Source organism: Rattus norvegicus, chromosome 9 (assembly GCF_021556685.1).
Source record: "Rattus norvegicus strain SHRSP/BbbUtx chromosome 9, alternate assembly SHRSP_T2T, whole genome shotgun sequence".
NCBI lineage: Eukaryota > Metazoa > Chordata > Mammalia > Rodentia > Muridae > Rattus > Rattus norvegicus.
The window spans coordinates 39,183,031-39,202,005 of NC_141542.1; the positions used below are offsets into that span (position 1 = coordinate 39,183,031).

At 38.8% G+C, this 18,975-nt stretch overlaps 1 protein-coding gene across 3 annotated transcripts in view; it reads right to left on the reverse strand.

Moving 5' to 3' along the window:
- The window catches only part of Kcnq5 (potassium voltage-gated channel subfamily Q member 5), a 564,994-nt gene that overhangs the window by 191,739 nt on the left and 354,280 nt on the right, over window positions 1-18,975 (reverse strand). For all 3 annotated transcript variants that reach the window (XM_087564913.1, XM_087564912.1, NM_001134643.2), the window contains 1 exon segment: window positions 6,846-6,936. In XM_087564913.1, coding sequence (XP_087421039.1) covers window positions 6,846-6,936 — 91 coding nt within the window.

Sequence of the window (18,975 nt, forward strand, 5' to 3'; positions counted from 1 at the left end):
CTTCCAGTTACAAGAATCTATTTGTGTACAAATCTACAATAACTAACTGGGAGATGCGCCAAAAATACTTGTTTTCTATTTTAAAATTATAGCATATTAAAAAATGCAGTGTACAGCTCTCCTATACTCATCTCCCTGTCAAGTCTTCCTTATGGATGAAAGAAACAATGATTATGATAGTTGCCGACTTTCCAAGAATTTTCTCTGTGCTGGATCCAGCTCTAAGCATATCAATTTGTCTAATGTTCATAGCAGTGACATAAGAGTAGAGTGTATACATAATATACACCTGCCGTTTCTCAATTTTGTTAAGATCCCTCCCTCCTCTTTTGATATTGGCAAAGCATATAATAATGGCAGGTACAGTGTCTGAAGTTTGAGAAAAAGATTGGAAATTTATGAAAGTCTGGTTTACACAGCAAGCACAAGGCTAGCTTTGGCTAAATTGTAAGACCCTGTTAAACAGGGTTTATTAAATTTGTTGATGTTTTCAAATAACAGACGTTTATTTCTTCCCCCTTTCCATTTCAATTATCTGTTCTTATCTTTCTCACAGTTTGGGTTTGGTTTGTTCTTTTTTCTTCTTTGATAAACTGTGAAATTGGATTGCTGATGTAAGGTCTTTGTTGTTTCTAAATGTGTTTACAGATATATTCATTCTTTTAAATTAATTACTCTACAACTACTAATTTACCTAACCTGCATAATTACGAACAACAATCTATAAACATAAGCCTTTAGATCCACAGATAAGTGTAGTCTTCACCGTCCCCCAAGGAAACTTCTCTTCACAACAGATGGAGACCACTACGGAAAACCACAACCAATCAAAATGCTGAGCTTTGCAGCCCAGTACCAATGGGAACAGCACCAAAACACAATCACACTCAATGCTCCAGGAACACTGAGAAAGAGGTAGGGGTAAGACTGTCAAAGGATCAGGGAGTTTGCCCTGAGATTGTGTCTTTGAGTAATATCAGAAGCTACACCCTTAAAGTCTCACCAACGTGACCACGCAAATGTGAGCTTAGAAAGGATGACACCAAAGGGCACGCCAAACTGGACGATGAAAAACCCATGGAGCCAAAACCCTCCTATTGGAATCCAAGGATAGCTGGGAGCAGGAGGTCTTCTCCAGGGAAGAGCACAGCAACTGGGTGTCCAGTGCTGAACGGTTAGCCTTGAGAAAACATATACAAATTGAATTATATGAACCGAACAGGTTATATCTATTAACACGTATATATTATTATTAATACATATATTATTAGTATTAATACACATTATACATGTATATACATGTGCACACATGCACAGAGTAGCAAATTGAAGGGGAACCAGGGGGGGGCAGTATATGGGAGGGTTTGGAGGGAGAAAAGGGAATGAATAATTGTAATTACATTATAAAGAAAAGGAAAAGAAGGGAATTCTAGGTTAAATAAATGTAGTCTATGTTTGTATTTCAGATTATTTCCTTAAAATAAATCCCCTAGAATTGAAAAAAATCATAATTCTTTGAGAGTTTCATACTGATCTCCCCCCCCCCCATTTTAACCCACCAAGACCAATCTTTGCTGCCCAAATATTCTTGGATACATTGGCCTCTGATGGACCATGGTCAATTTACCAACTCTTAGAGAAAACCATCTCCCCCTTTCCCAGTAGCTGACAATTGTCCAAAGCTTTGCAGCTAGGGGTGTATATTTCATGCCCACCTCCCATCTCCGTGCTGCTTGTACAGTTTTGTATGCGCTGTCATAACCATTGTGAATTGGTATGTGTGGTAACCCTGCTGTGTCCAAGAGAGATGGCCTCCGTGTAGTCATCCACCACCTCAGGCTTTTTACCTTTTCCACTCTTTCTAATACAATGATTCCTGAGCCTTGGGGAGGAGGGAGTGTGGTACATATATGCTCCTGCTTCTTAACCTTGCTTTCTCTATGTCATATGAATATTAATAAGTTGTGTCTTATTTCATTCATCTCTATAATCTCTTCCTTACCCTACTAGTTACTTATGAGTGGATTTTTTATTTTCCACCAATGGGTAAACATTTGTGTTGCTTCCTAAATTTGTTTTAAAATTCATCCCATCATGGAAGGATATGTTTTTTTCCCCCTCTAATATCTGTCTTTTAAAGACGTACTGAAATTTAATATATTGGTCATGAAGAATGTCCCATATCCTCTTGAGAAAAATGTGTATGCTTGCTCTTAAGTAGAGTGTTCTGTCTACGCCTGTTGGATGTAGTTGGTTTATTGCTGCATCTCATGTTTCTTTATTCCTCTTCTTCCTAGTTACGAAAAGTGGGGTGTTCACATCTTCCAATTCCCAGCTAATTTGTTTCTCCAATGTTATACATTTTTTTGCTTTATGTATTTGGTAGTCAGTTATTAGCTACATGGTTTTTAATTTTACACTTATTTCTTTGTTATATGAACCCTTTATATGATGAAAATTTCTATTTTTATGATGGAACTTTGAACCTTTCTATAATGTCCTTCTCTCTTAAGAGACTTTTCTACTTTGCTTTGAAGTATATTTTGCCTATTATATTTAGTACATCTATGTCTGTTCTCTTTCAGTTACTATTTCTACATTATATTTTTGATCCTTTTATTATTGAAATTTTGTGTCTTTGATCTAAAGTGAGTCTCTTGTAGTTAGTACATGTTGAAGGAAAATCTCTACTTCAAACCACTGTGTTTTGTCTAGAAACTTCGTTCCATTTATATTTAAACAGGTTAGTGTTTAGTGGACGTCTGCCTTTCCACATCATTCTTTATTTTTTACGGGTCCCTCATTTTCTACATCATTTTCTCCTTCAGTATTTCAATACTTTTTATTTGGTGGTGAAATGTTTAAGCCCTTTTTCTATTTCCTCTTGTGTACATTTTATAGCTTTTTGTGTGGTTGTCTCAGGAACACGCTCACATTGTTTGGCTAATCTGATTTTATAGCAACATAGCTTCGATGATACACAAAGCTCTGAGCCTTCACAGTTCTGTTTCTGCAGCTCCTAGTTGCTGATGTCACAAGGTCACAATTACATTCATAAAGAAATTACCTCAAATCCAGAAAAAAATAAAGCCTAACAGATCTTTAAATTCCACTAGAAGTCACCTTAGCTGGGCACATTACCCTAAGGGAATGAGATATACCAGGCACAGCTGATACCTTTTCCCTCCTGATCTCTGATTAGAAGCAGCAATTGGAAATCAGAACAAGATCCTTGACATTTGGATAAAATCATCTTTACCCAACCTGTCTCCTATAAACAGGGTGTATTGTACTTCTAGAACACAGGGATAGCCGTCTGCAATGGACTGGGCTTAGTGGGTATAGAGTGCTCACTGCGCTAAATGCTGAAAATGAAATTAATTACAACTAACTGTCTAAAACTTTTCCTAGAATTTGTAAGCATCCAATAGATTCCAGATTTCCAAAAGAAGTCAATAAGATAATGCTTTTGTAGCCATTGGCAAAGGATGGTGGCACAGTACTGGTGATTCTTATTAATTTTTCCCCAAATCTTATTTACTGAGCAGATGTTGGTACAGAATTAATTTCCCAAACTACACGAAAAAAGAAAGAAAAAACAACAACAACAACAACAACAACAACAAAACCAACAAAGATTGAAGAAAAATTTACCAAGTGGTGCCTGTTTGCAGACATCTACATAAAACATATTGAAGGAACCAGGTAAATATCATTTTACCCAATAGAAAGAGGAGTAAAATCAACAAAGCATTAGCTCAGTTTGGAATGTAGGCAAGCTTATGGATCTTAGTTTTATACTAACACTCGAAGTGCAATTATGGATGACAGAACTGGAACGCCCTCTTTGTGTTATAGGATGAAGAACTAGAGTCATCTTCATGGGGCCCTACTCCATAGGCAAGAGAATATCCATATAATGACTGGAATGCACTAAACTCACTGGTGATCTCAAAGAACAATGAGTCAGAAAGGAGAACACCCAAGACAACTCTCAGAAGTTTGTTTCTGGGTAGATTTGTCAGCATTGTGTATGCTCTTTCCCTGAAATATGGGAGTCTGTTATTTACATGGGGGTTACAGAAAATACCTTACCATAATGAACATTCTTTCAAGGCAACTGTAAAGTTATAACAAATCATACAGAATGATACATTATTTATATATCATTATGACTACTCCTCTAGTCTTGTGCTTGTACACCAAATGTGTGCAGCAAAAATTAAAGTCTTACATCATTTGGGCATGGCGGCCTGGACCTACATTCAGAGCTACTCACTGTCTGAAGCAGCAGAATTGTTTGAGCCAGTACAAAGTTAGACCCTGTCAGATAAAATGGGTAATTTACTGAAAACATTTGTTTATATTTTAGTAGCCCTTCTTATAACTATTTGGATAATAACATTTTAGATATTCTTTATGTCGGCAGTGAAAACCAAGCAACCAAACGATAAAACCGGTCAGCTAGAATTGATTTCTTTGAATTTGGTTTGGTTATGTGATCACAGGGCAGTCTTTGAAATCTGATTAATCAGTACAAACATACATGAAAAAGGATAGCAAGAGATTTTGTAAATCATTCAGTGTTCTCATATTTCCTAATAGCCTATAATTGGATGCCTATGATATCCATCAATCTTCTATCTATCTATCTATCTATCTATCTATCTATCTATCTATCTATCATTTATCATCATTATCTACCATTTACCATCTATGTTTCTACCTACCATCTATTTATCACTATAATTGAATGTCTATGATATATAATAAATATAATGTATATGCTGTTAACTCATTGTGAAAACATTAAAATATGCATGTCTTTTCAACTTGTCAATTCCCAATCAAGAAAGAAAAAGAAACACAAGAAATCAAGAAAGAATTAAAGAAAAAGTTTAATTTTACTTGTGCTTTAAAGATAAAATAAAGGATGCTGGAGACTGCACTGAATCGTAGGTTTACACATAGTCTCCCTACAGGTCTCTAGAACACTCTTTAGCTTTAAAATGGCCAACCTGAAATGTACCTCTATAGCCCCCAAATAGGAAAATTAACAAACTGAACACCATATAACAGTACCCTTCTGAAATGTCTGTCTGCAGCATGAGATCACTGCTCAAAATGAAGGCTCACTTGCAGAAACACTTTGTTTTGCTCGGTTAAATCTGAAGATGTTTGAGACTGACAAGGTCAGGGCTGGGAGCACATCTAGCGGTAGAGCACCTGCCTAGCATGAACGATGCCTCAAGTCCATCAAAATGATTAACAATGCCAACTTCCTTATTTGCAAAACCATATCCTACTTGCTAAACATCAGTTACTCATGAGACAACATGCTTGAAAAGTCAGGATCTGAATTACTCTGGGGTTTGCAAAGGCTGAGCTTCTGTAAGTTTCTGTGGGTTTCTTTATGCTTTTGATTATTTTTTCTAAACATGTACACGTTCATTCAGTTGATTAAGGTTTTTTTCCCTATAATCTATTCCAAGGTCTGAAGGCCATATTTACATTTTCTAACTACAATTCAGCTCCTGTGTGGACCTGATGCCAGCCGAGCCTTAGATCTCAGGCTTCAAACATCATTTGTAAGAAGCAGAGGGGTGGACCAAGCTAAAAGCCCACTTGTTCCCCACATGGAAAGTGTGCAAATGGAACAAACCCCCAGTGTGCTCTTCCTTGCTCTGCTCTCTCCCTTGGTTTGGAAAGCGAAGTTATAACATTAGCAGTATACCGCTGAGCACAATGTGTATGGAGGCAAATTGGAGTAGATTCGTTGCTGATTCAAAAAGGAATCCTCTGTAACGTAAGACTGAGAGACCTGGTGCTGCCTCAGCATCATCAAGCAAAAATTAGCCATGTGGAAGCACAGGCCAGGAGAGCATCTGCCTCCTCTCCTCTTACAGGAGTTGAGGTCTTTCCTTTCCCATCTCGATGACACAGCACCTTTGCAAAATAAATGATTGTTGTATACAATCAGTCCCTGTGATTTCACAGAAACTGCCTCACTCCACCCCCTTCCTCCAGGCTTCACAGAGTTGGGCTCTTCTACATCATTCGCACAGCCCCGAGACGGACAAGTCTACTAATTTTGGACTAAGCAAGCCAGGTTAAAATGGACATAAATGAACCAAACTTTCAATCAGATGTGATTGGAGTGTACGGCGCTCTGGATTCATTGTCATCGAAACGACGAGAGCTTAAAAGGTTCAGAATAACCCAGACTAAAATTTTTCTTGGGGTCTTTTTCCATTTTAAAGAGAGCTGGGTAATTCTGTGTGTCTGAAGACTGACAGCTTAATGGAAACAGAGAAATCTGCACTTTCTCACCAGGTAACGGCATTACCAACAAACAGTTGAACGGAGCACAAAGACCCTTCTGTTTTCGTATGAGTTACCACATTCATACAGGTTTTTAGCCAATTATATTAGCTACTGCTAAATTCAGTTATTGGAAAACGCTTTCTACCCTGTAGCTTTTTTTTTTAAACAACAATGAGAAATCATGTGCATACTGACTTTTGATATAGTTATTTATTAGCAGAAAGCAAAAAAAAAAAGCTGCCATTATGACCTTCTTCTCATGATATACCCGTAGGACATGATATTGCTGTCTATAGTATCCTTAATTTTTCTGTATGGCTCTCTCATGTTTTTCTATCAGTTACACTGGCGGCAAAATACTTCAGCGATCTTTGACGATTTTCTGTTTTGTAGTAACAATCCTTCTGGATCAATGACAGTATAAATGCATAGCATCAATATTATACGCATTTGGTATATTACATGAACTTTATGCACATCCGAATACTTATAAGATATATAACTATATATACTTCACTTACCAGAATTAAGAGGCAACTTGAAGCCAACTTTGTGTGCTCAGGGATGGTAGAAAACACTGACAAAATCAAGCAACCAAACACAAGGAGAAAACTGCAAAATAACAGAAGAAGAGAAGTTTGATGAGAACCATGCAGAATCATCCCAAATCAAATAAAGCACCAGATGCACTTGAACACGTTTGAGTTAAATGATTACTGAGCGCTTTAAATATCAGGGTGCAGTATGATGTTTCATACAAATGGGGATCTTCTTGCAACTTAACTCATGAAGACATGGTTGTAGGTGTTGATTCCTGTGGTGTGTGTGTGTGTGTGTGTGTGTGTGTGTGTGTGTGTGTTGTGTGGTACTGCATTTAAATGTTAACACTTAGGAACCTGTGAATACATATCTCCTAAAAGGAACCCTAAGCAAGACCGAATTGTGGTTTTGCTCTCCTATCTGAGAATGCAGACTCTCATTTCAAGAAGCCGAAAATCCCATTTGTGAAGTCTGTAAAGTATCAGGTATTGAATGTTATGATTGCTAAGCGCCCATTGTTGGAGTATGATAGTGCTTACGGATTCTAATTTATATTTTTATATTAATAGGAAGACCAGGGAAATATGAATTTTCTCTGCCACCTGTGCACTTTTCAGCTCTACAGTAAAAGTGATAGAGGAAAGGGCTTGCAGTTCTCTCCACTCATATTTTAATGACAGAGATTAGAAGTAATGAACAAGGATTTTCTATTAATCATCTAATGAGGTTTCTGAAAATACGAGATTCCTAAGATTGAGGAAGGGGTAGGAATGAGTGATGAGCTCCCAAGGAAAATCTCAAATAAAAGGCAAGTCTGTTCAAACCTAAAGCTGAATTTCAAGCTATCAAAACAAATTGCGCAAAGTGCCATCGACTAGATCTCTTCATTACTGACATCCAGCAAGTTCATTATATAAAGCCTTCCCTATTACAGAGGAATTAAACTCTGCTTCCTTGTGGCTTGCACCAAGACTCAAATCCATTTACCATGCAAGACTCACAGTGCCCTGACATTCTAGCCAAGGATTGGCTAACTGTGGCCTGAGCGACAAGTCTGCCTCCTTATGCTTCTTTAAAAATTGTTGAGATGTTTATATATAAGTATTTTATTGAAAATAAACTGTTCTCTCATACAGCACAACCCAACAACTGTTTTCCTTCCCTCCTCCTCCCAGCTTTCTCACACCTCCCTTTAACCCAGACCTACTTTCCCTTCGTTTCTAAAAGAGTAGGACTCCAAGAGTCAACAACCAAACGTGACTAAGCAAAGGCCAAAAGACCTCATACAAAGGCTAGACAAGGCAACCCAAAAGGAGGAAAAAAGTCCTAAGAGCAGACAAAATGGTCAGAGATACACCCACCCCCACTGTTAGGAGCCCCGCAAAAGCTCCACGGTAACAGTTGTAACACACACAGAGGACCTGGTGCAGAGCCTTCTGGCCAGGTGCATGCCACTTCAGTCTCTGTGAGCCCATATGAGCCCTGCTTAGTTGATTCTGTGGGCCATGTTCCCCTGGTGTCCTCCATCCCCTCAGAACTGTACACGTTTTTCACTCCCTCATCTCTGGGTTTTATTATTTCAAATTCTTACTCTTCCCCTTTAACACCTCCTATGTTGGTCTCTATCCCTCTCAAATCTATGACCTTTCCCTACATTAATATATAGGATATATAATATGTATATGTATAAATACGTAAAACCCACTGCATCCATTTGAGTGTTGCTCATTTGCATATGTGTTTAGGACAGACGACTTGGGATTGAATATCCTATCAGAGTGTTAACCCCTAGAGAAAGTGGATTTCCCCTGTCTCAGCAGCCACGGGCTGCCATATAGGGGCAGGACTTGTTAAACACTGCCGTGTTGACTGGTGTTTCAAAGTTTTCATTCTACCACAGTGAGGCAAACCATATCAATCACAGGTCAGAAAACATTCTCTAAGGGATCAAGTAGCAAATATTTCAATCAGTCATGTTATTCTGACTATCATAACTGTGTGGCTTTACACTTGTAATGTGAAAGCTGTTATGGACAACAGATCGGTAACAATAAAACTTTATTTACAAAAAATAATTGTTAGTGCCATATTTGCCATAGAACCTTTGTACTCAAGACTCTGAGGACACTGTGGAGGAGGACAGAAAGATTGTAAAAGTCACAGTACCAGAATATCTGGGGACTGGATAATGTCTTCTAGACCTGACAGGCGTCCTGTATTCATGGAATCTTAACAACACAGTTCCCTAAACAATACCCGAAAAACGTGTCAGTCAACATACCAATGTTTCTGAAGGCCCACCTCTACACAAAGCAATAGGCAGTCAGTGGTTGCTAATGGAGAGGAAACCCATTTTCTCTAGGAGTTAATTCTCCAACAGGGATAGATTATCCAATGCAAAATGAAAATGAGGGGCCAGCTGTTTAAAGTATTTAAATTTAATGAGGAAGACAACATGAAAGTATGAACCACAGTTGGACACTCTTAAGTGTGGGTCTCCATGAGAACACAGGGGTTGCATGTCCATGGGACTGAGCCTGGGGTTAAAGGAGCCTTCCTGGAGAAAAAAAACAACCGTCAGTCCTGAAGGTACAAATGAAGCTTGGGAGAAGAATGACTGGGGTAAAGGAATACTCTAGTGCGAGGACGGTATGAATGGGGATGAGACGCAAGTGTGTGTTCAGATTTCACTAATTCATCGGTAAGATGGGGTTGGTGAACACCTGCAAGCTCATGTGAGATGGGGAAGAGTTGAGGGGGCAGGTCCTGTAATTCCATGTCTCTGTACAGCAGTTATCTCAGTTCAGCAGAAAGTTTATATTGAGACCATATCAAGACTTCAAAGTTCATTGATCAACTAAAGAGTCTCTCCATAGAGAATCATATACGCAGGGAAATGGACAAGGGCCACACACAGGGTAGTAATGAAAGGCAGAGGAAGATGAACACTTCTTGTTTGAGATGATCTGCAAGAGGGATGTTCCAGCATGAAACATTTACTAGGGAAATATATCCCAGAAGGAAGTACAACATAAGAAGGGTGCAAGGAAGGGAGAGGAGAGACTTTTAAGGCGGATTCCGTATTTAGTTTAGTAGCTGTGAAAGATCTTGTAAGAGTATTGATGTCCTTAGGGTTTTGAATAGTATCTACCTGACCGCAGCACAGCTTCAGACTCCCGACCCCGTGCTTAGCCATAGTCTGTGCTACAACTCCATCAATTGCGGTCCCATGAAGCAGAGGGAAAACAGTTTGCCCCATAGTATCTTTTTGGAAATTAAAAACAAGTAGGGGCAGTGGTGGAACGCTCTATGTCTGGGTGTCTTGATCTGGGTCCATAGGCTTCTGAGGGGACTATGCACAGGACTTATGGCAGTTTGAACACGGGTAGGGAAAAAACTGATTTTTTGTTTTTACTATGATGGAATTAACAGAACCTTTCCAATTGGCTCTTTAGAAATTACAGATATTTTCATTTTATACCATAAATAGAAAAATCATAATTGTTTCATCTTGAATAATGATTTTTATAATCATTATTTCCAGATTATGGCAATTGTTAGACCCTGGCTAGGGGCTATCTTTAATGCATTAATAATAATTATACAATAAATTAATATTATAAATAAATAATACAATAAAATAATAATTAATATAATGTAATAATATCAATAATGATGAATAAAAAATTTATAATAAAATGTCTTGCCATATGACAAGCATATTTGAAACTCTAATCCTCCCATTTTGACCTAATTTTATTTTTTGTAATTATATGTATTTCATGCATTTAAAAACATTCTGACAAATGGCTTATAGGCTTTGTTAGTCTACTGATGTATCCGTGATATAGCCATACACAAAATTAAAATGCTAATGGGTGGTGACGGGTTATGAAGGTAGGGCTGTGAACTGGAAGCCATCCATGACTTACCAAAGAAACCTTATCAGGATCAACTTAAAACTATCATGGGATAAACATATCCCTTCAAAACAATTCCATAACAGCTTTTGGCCCTTATTTTATCTGAAACATTTCTATTTTGTTATCCAATTTTTTTTTTATCCCAAGCTTCTCATTTGGAAGGCACTGATTATTTTAAGATGAGAAGAGTATTTATGAGAAAGTAAATATTACCAGTCTCAAGGCTGCTCTGTTTAGCCAAGAAAAGTACCATCAACTTTTTATGTTCGTTAATTAAGAATCAATTTCTGGGATGTAATTTAGCAAGAAGGCTGAGCTGAGAAACACAAGTTCTTGTTTGAACAAATGATGCCCTGATTCCAAAGCCTGTTCTTTCAGAGCAGGTGCACTTAGCTGGAATTAAAATGACGTGCAAATATAGCACCCAGAAAAGCTCAGCTGATGCTATGCCAAAGGAACCTGAGCAAATTACATTATTATTATTCTTGCACTCACACATGCATGTGCACACATGTGAATACTCACACACTCACACATTCATGCATGAACAGGCATGCGCACACATGCATATACACACATATGTACACATGCACACATGCACAAAGAGGCACATATGCACGTACCTAAGCATACACACACACACACACACACACACACACACACACACACACACACACATACACCTAGCTATTCACAAACAGCTGTGTACGTTGTGGTGAAGAAACAAGACCCAGAACGGATATCTGATGGGGAAATTTCACAGAGCTTCTGCAAGGAGGTTTTACTGGTGTTGACACAAATACACACTTCTCCCCAGAATACAATCTGCTGCAAGTATTTTGGTGGACTGGCAGTTTTATTGAGAAGCCTTCGGATGGGAGATCATTAAATCTTACACGGTATGAGATAATGGGATTAAAAGAAAGCACTCTAATGAGAGACAAGGAAACACTTAAATACAGACCTTAGGAACCATTTACATAAAAAACAATTAACCACAGTGATGCTGCTTCATAAAATTTTAAGTATTGCCGTGATGAGGTGGGCATATTAGTATATTGTATGGAAGATGTTTTATGATGTCTAAAGCATGCATGCTGGTATTGATGACTTTCCATGATCCCCTTTGCACATGCATTAATTAGCACGAGAAGTTGAAGTAGTCTAATGAATCGAAGCCTTATGACCAAATCGACGGGACAAAGGCTCATGGTTTGACTCTGGCATCCTAAATTTATCTGTCTTTATGTAAACTTAGTGCTCTGTGAAGGGTCCTTGGTACATCGTTTTCCCATGTGATCAGAAGGTTCTTTGATTGAGTCTCTCTTTCCCCAAAGTGGTTATCTTTATGCATCCCTGAAAGGTATTTGTTCAGTCTCTCCCCGAATCCTTCCAGGGTCCTGAACCTTTGTGCTCATCAGCCCTGTTACAAACCGCTCTACTCTTGGGAAACTGCTTCCTCGGTGGACTCAACTCCATAGAACCACAGAACCTTTGCCATTGGTTCCTTCAGGCTCACAATTAGAGAAGGCATGCACTCCCACCTCCCCGAGTTCACCAAACACTAAAGGACAGCTTTACTGGAGGTCTTCGGACTGAATGTGGGGCTCCTTGTTGTGTACTGTTCATAGGAAACAATGTTCCGATCTCGCACTCCTCTCCTCGGTGTGCCTTAAATATACCCACTGTGTATCCCTCCATGTGAGACTGACGTTGTGTGACCCTCCAATGTCAGCTACAGATCTGGCATTCAGTTACCAACATGAAATAGCTCCAGTTCTTGCCAGGAAACTCAAGTTCAGATTTTCCATTCCCCAGATAAGAGCAAAACTACTGGTTTCAAAATGCCCGTCTTAAGGACACTTCCGTTCCTGCCTCTTTGCTACCACGTTACAGAACCTGGAGTGAACACTCTTTATTGCCCTCTACCCTGAGTGTACACTCGCACTGGTCCCTAATGTAATTACATTTCACTAAACTATGTTTGATTTTCTGCTCTTTCCTTGAAAAAAAAAATAATGAGCATTCACCCAACATGCTATGTTCTGAGAATTCCTCAGCATTTTACATTGTGTTGGTTCCTTGAGGCGTCCCATAAGATGTTCTTGCCAGTATTTTATTGTAAAAGACATCTATATTGCTGCTAGAGAAAACAATGGTGAAGTTTTGGTATGAGACAGAGATCTATGAATATGTTTGTATCATCGCCTCGACTGCTAGGATGTTCAGATATGAAACTGAATTTTATGCTAATAATGGCCTATTCAATTATTAACGAGGATGCACACGCTCACAGACGCTCTTCCTTTCCGATTTCTGTCTACTCTCCTCCTATCAATACCCGATCTTCCTGCCTGCAGTGTACCTATCTCAAATGTTTAGAGACTCTGTACCAGACTCTGCAAACTCAGACATGGTTTGTGCTCATAGTTTCTGTTTCAGGAGGAAGATAAACCCTTCGTTGTTTTTAACCCATCACCCATCTACATCTGTGTGTGTGTGTGTGTGTGTGTGTGTGTGTGTGTGTGCCTCGTCAATATCCTTAACTGTTTTCTGTATGAATCAGGCTAAGCTCAGCCGAATGACTAAGGGTGTGAGTAATGAAGATGTAATTTCATCTGTCTTCACTCTTTGAAATAAGACTTCTTAGTGCAGCTTACAGTTCCCTTCTCTATTAGGAGCCAAGTACAGCCCCCGTCTCAAACCTGAATTAAATTCAGATGAAGAGACTTTGCTCACTCAGATTTGAAAGTTCTCCCATTTGTTATTTTATATATCATTATGTTATTCTCAATCCATTTATCCATTGGATGAACTGCCAACTCCCTTTTCTTTGCATCTCTCTATGCCTGACACTGTCTTCTGGAATTTTCTCTCAATGCTGTGTTTGTCTCTGGGGACCCTTCGGTCCTGTCATCCTGTCTAACTTTCTCTTTCTATTCCTTAAGCACATTATAGAGCACATTTGACGACTTTACTGAAATCGAGACATTTTCTCTCCTCCACGGCTCTGCGGCAGCAAGCTGCTAACCCTATCCAACTGAAAAATAAGCGTAATTTAATGTTCTTGCTCTTGGCAAATTTGTGTTACTTTCTAGCAATCACAGTTACTCTTCTGAATTTATTATAAGTCAGTGCTTAATACTCTGTCTGAAGCATTTCTAGGAATTGCTGCTGAACTGATCAGCATGCAGAGTAAAACCCCACTTGGTTTTTCTTATTTGTTTTCTGATGATCAGAATTTTTCCTCTCTCTGACCACTTGGAGCCCATTACATTCTTATAGATTAATAATTAAAGTCACTCATTATCATCTACAAATCTTCAACACCTTAGAGCAAAAACAAAACCAAAAACAACAACAACAAAAACCCCTTGGGCCAGAAATATGAATGCACATACAGTCAACATTTATTTATTTTTAGATGTATTTTTATTTTTTTATTGGGTAATTTTTTATTTACATTTCCCAGTTTCCTACCGATAAACCCCCTACCCCATCACGCCTCCTCTTTCTTGTATGAGGGTGTTCCCCCTCCCCAACCACTCACCCCTTCCAGCCTCCCCATCCTGACATTCCCCTACACCGGGGGCAGGGGGAGGATTTTATATTTTTGTTGTATTTTAATCACGTTTTTTCAAACTGCTCATGTTTGAAAACATCATGATGTTATAGATAGAACAAAGGGCCAGGTTAGAATTTGGAGAGCTTAATTTTTCTGTGTGATCATAAAAATGATGACAGGCAGTACTAGGAAAATTTTCCTCCATTTTTTTAATTTCCTTCCTCAGAAAAGACCACATATGCTAATCTAAAGAGTTGTTTAAAATATCATTAAAAGAAAAGCTTCCCCCACCTCATTACTTTGAATCTATTCTCTCTCTCTCTCTCTTTCTCCCTCTCTTTCTCTCTCTCTCTCTCTGTGTATGTGTGTGCATGTGTGTGTGTGTGTGTGTGTGTGTCCATTTGAGTAGAGATGTCCTTGGAGGCTAGAGGCATCAGATCCTACAATTTTAATCACCGATTTAATGCTTCAGTCCCTCAAAGCTTTATTTTTGAGGGAAGTAGATGTTGTCTTGTTTCTCTAGCTCATAGTTTATATGAGGTTACGTGGTTAAGATCACCTCCTGTTCTTCTAGAGGACCTGAGTTCAGTTCCCAGCGCATACCTCAGATAACTTACAAGAACCTGTAACTAGCAACATATCTGATACTTTCTCCTGGGTTCCTTGGCCACCTTATCCCCAACATACACACTAATAAAAATAATCTTAAAAATAGAAATTATACTTATAATTGTGTGTGTGTGTGTGTGTGTGTGTGTGTGTTTAAGCGAAAGAACTTTTGTTCTTTCCATATTTTAAAAAAGCAAGCTGGAATCAGGCTGCATGGTACACATCTTTAGTCCTAGCATTCAGGAGGCAGAGGCAGGTGGATTTCTGAGTTTGAGGGCAGGGTAGTCTGCAGAACAAGTTCCATTATAGCCAGGGGTAACCCTATCTTCAAATAAGGAAAAACAATCCAACATCTACTAACACCAGCAGCGGCTGTGGCAGGGCATAATGGCTCAGCCTGGCCATCTCAGCTACTGAAAGAGCCAAAGAAGGTGTACCAGGCTTTAAGGAGTGTATATCCAGCCTTAGAAGGCTATCTCAAAATAATAATAATATTGAGATAAAGACCTGAAGATACAGCTTTGCTGGGGACACTTGGTAGCAGGAATATGGCCCCGGGTTTAATTCCCAGTACTGTAAAAAGCCAGAGCAAACAAAGCAGCCTTGAGAGAGATGACTCATACTCACAATCTCAACCCTCAAATGCAGAAGGGGAGACGCTGACATCCTGGATTACACAGTAAAACGTTTTCCTTAAAAAAAAAAAAAAGGAAGGAAGGAAAAGCAAAGGAAAGCTGAGTGTGTTATATTGGTTTTTTTTCTGTATTCTTTCTTCCTACGCTGCCCTACAGGTCTGTGTTCAGCCTTTCACACCACTTTTATTAGGATTTCAAAATTGCTTCCCTGTGTTCCTCTTCTGTGTTCTAATTCTGTTCTCCTCCGGTCTCCTTATTAAAAGGAGCGTGACCTCAGCAAGAGCAAGACCTCGACTGGGAAAATGGAGACTGGCCTCAAGTTTTGTCTTGTTTCTTGGTGTCACATATCTGAACTTGAAGATACTTGGATTGCACAGACAGAACAGATTTTGAGTCATCAAAATGAAATTGATTAGGACTGTCAGGATGGCACAGCAGAAAAAGGTGCTTGCTACCCAACACCCCAAGCCTGATGACCCAAGTTCAATCTCAGCAACCTACATAAAGATAACAGGAGACAGAAGACTCCGCCAGGTTGTCCACTGCCCTTCAGGTGCACACACAGTATGTGCGTGCACACACGTGTGCGCACACACACATTAATGAAAGTAATCACCACATTGATCACAAACTATGTACATCTGTAACATGTATGATTTGCTTCTGTGTAATTGTCTTTTGGGCTTAGATTAATGAAAAATATATGTATGTAAATTTGTTTTATATAAAAGCAATATAAAATTATGTTGAAGATCTCATCTTTTTGCCTCCTTTTAATTTTTAAAATTTAGCATGCGAAGTAATGCATTTCATGATGGCATTTTCACACATACGTGTCATACTTTATTCATGTCCCTGTCATTCCCTTTTGCTGCTCAACTTTGTCTCAGCTAACAGTCCTGAAAGCTTTCATGGTACATGCATTATTTCTTTCTCTCTCACTCTCTTGCTGTCTGCCCTCCTTTAAGTTCTCATTCTTCTCTCATGGTATCCTTTCCCCTTTTGTGTTCACAATGGCAAACACACACTCGCGTGCGCGTACACACACACAAACACACACACACACATCTATATTCCTTAATCAAGATGAAATGTGGCGTTTGTCTTTCTGTCTTATTTCATTTAGCATCATGCCTTCTAGCTGCATTCATTTCCCTGCAGGTGTGACGATGTCAATTATGTTTTGGGATGGACAAAATTCCACTGTGCTCATGTTCTACAATTTCTTTCCTTCCTCATCAACCAGATGGACACCTAGACTGATTCCATTTCTTGAGTATCGTGAACACTGCAGCAGTAAACACAATAAGTGATTCTCTCTGGGGTATACTGTTAAGTCCTTTAGGTATACTTCCCAACTAGCTAGGGTATATAGTAGCTCTGTGTTTTGCTTTTGAAAAGCCAGCATGCTGATTTCCTCATTGGCTGTACTTCTTCATCCCAAACAGTCATGTACAAAGACTTTTCCCCCACCATACAATCACCAATGTTTGTTGAAATAAGCTTACTTGGTGACACACATTCTACTCTGGGTGAGATAGAATATTAAAGATGTTTTAACTTGTGCTTTTCTAATAGCTGAAGGTCTATTTATTGGACATAATGACTTGTGTTTCTTCTTTTAAAAACCATTCAGCCCATTTGCTTACCTATTAATTTTTTTTTCTGAAGGACTTTCATATGGTCCAGCCATCAAACACATGTCTTGTATATAATCACCAAGGACATCTTCCCACTCTGTTTCTTACCTGTGCCGATCATTTGGTTTGCTGTGAAGAAACTTTTAATCCCATTTGTCAATTCTGTAGATCACACCCTGCACTCTGGGTCTTTTCCAGAAAATTCCTGCCTGTGTCCATCTCTGTGAGTATTCTACTTAAGATTTCCCTTGACAGTTTCAAAGCTTCAGGTCTCACATTTAGTTCTCTGATGCCTTTTTAATTGATTCTGTGCACGGTGAGAGATATGGATCTAGTTTCACTTTTCAACATGTAGATATACAGTTTTCCCAGCACCATTAGTTAAAGAGGCCCTCTTTTCTCCATTTTATGTTTCTCATCCTTTGGCTAAAAAAAAAAAAGGGTGACTCTAGGTGTGTATGTATTGCTGGGTCCTTTGTTCTAGATCACCTGTCCATTTGTCTGACTGTGTGCAAGTCCCATAATGTTTGTGTGACCATGGCTATTCGGTATCATTTGAAAGCATGAATTGTGTGATTCCCTCCAAAATTGCTTTTTGTTCTAAGGCACAGGTTCTTAACCCATTGGTCACTATAATATGCATGTTAGATACCCTGCATATCAGATATTTACTTTATGTTTCATAACAGTAGCAAAATTATACTTATGAAGTATTAACAACAATAATTTTATGGTCAGGGTCACCGCAACATGGGGAACTCTATTAAAGGGTTACAGCCTCAGGACGGTTTAGAACTACTGTAAGGATTGCTGGGGTCTTTTTTATTCCATATGGATTTATGTATTGCTTTTACTAGTTAATGTGATGAAAAATATTGGTTTTTGGATGGAGATTGCATTAAGTCTATAGATGACATTCAGTAAGTTAGTTATATTTTTACAATATTAATCCTATAAATTCATCAGCATTGGGGGGGAGCTTTTCCTCTTCTATTGTCTTCTTTAACTACTTCTGTCTTTTAAAAATTCCTTCTACATCCTTGGTAAGTCCGATCTGCAGGCGTTTTTACAGCTATTATGAGAAGGATGGGATATCATGCTTTGATCATTGTTTTTTTAAAATTAATGATTAGTTAATTTTTATGTGTATGGGTATTTTGTCTGCCTGCATGCTTGTGCCCCAAATATATGTCTAATGTCTGTAGACACCAGAAGATGGCATTTGATTCCTTGGAACTAGAGTTACAGACAGATGTGAACTACTGTGGGTCCTGGGAATCAAACCCAGGTCCTGTAGGTGAACAGCCAGTGCTGTTACATACTGCTCTGTCTCTGTCCAGCCCCAACAGCTGTTTCTTTAAAAAGACCCATCCTCCTGGGTAGAACAGGAATGTAATGGCTTCATTGTAATGTCTGAGTATAATTTCTGGGCATAGTCTTTCTTAATAGGACAAGGCAACAATACTCTCTTAAAGGGCCTGAGGACTGCAATTTAGAAATAAATCAACTAGGGCATTGTCTTTGCAAGCCGTTTCTGGGTCTTTTCTAGGAAAATTAATAGAGCTCAAAATTCAGAGTTGTTCTGAGAACATTCCTTCCTACTGTCATGCATTCAAGGTGTGAAAGAAGAGAGCCCCTAACCTGTTTGTGTTTTTTTGTGAGCCTGTTGTATTTTCCTCTTCTCCATCTGGAAGTACCTATCTGTTTGCTTGTTTTGGTTTCTCTGCTAGCCTGGACAA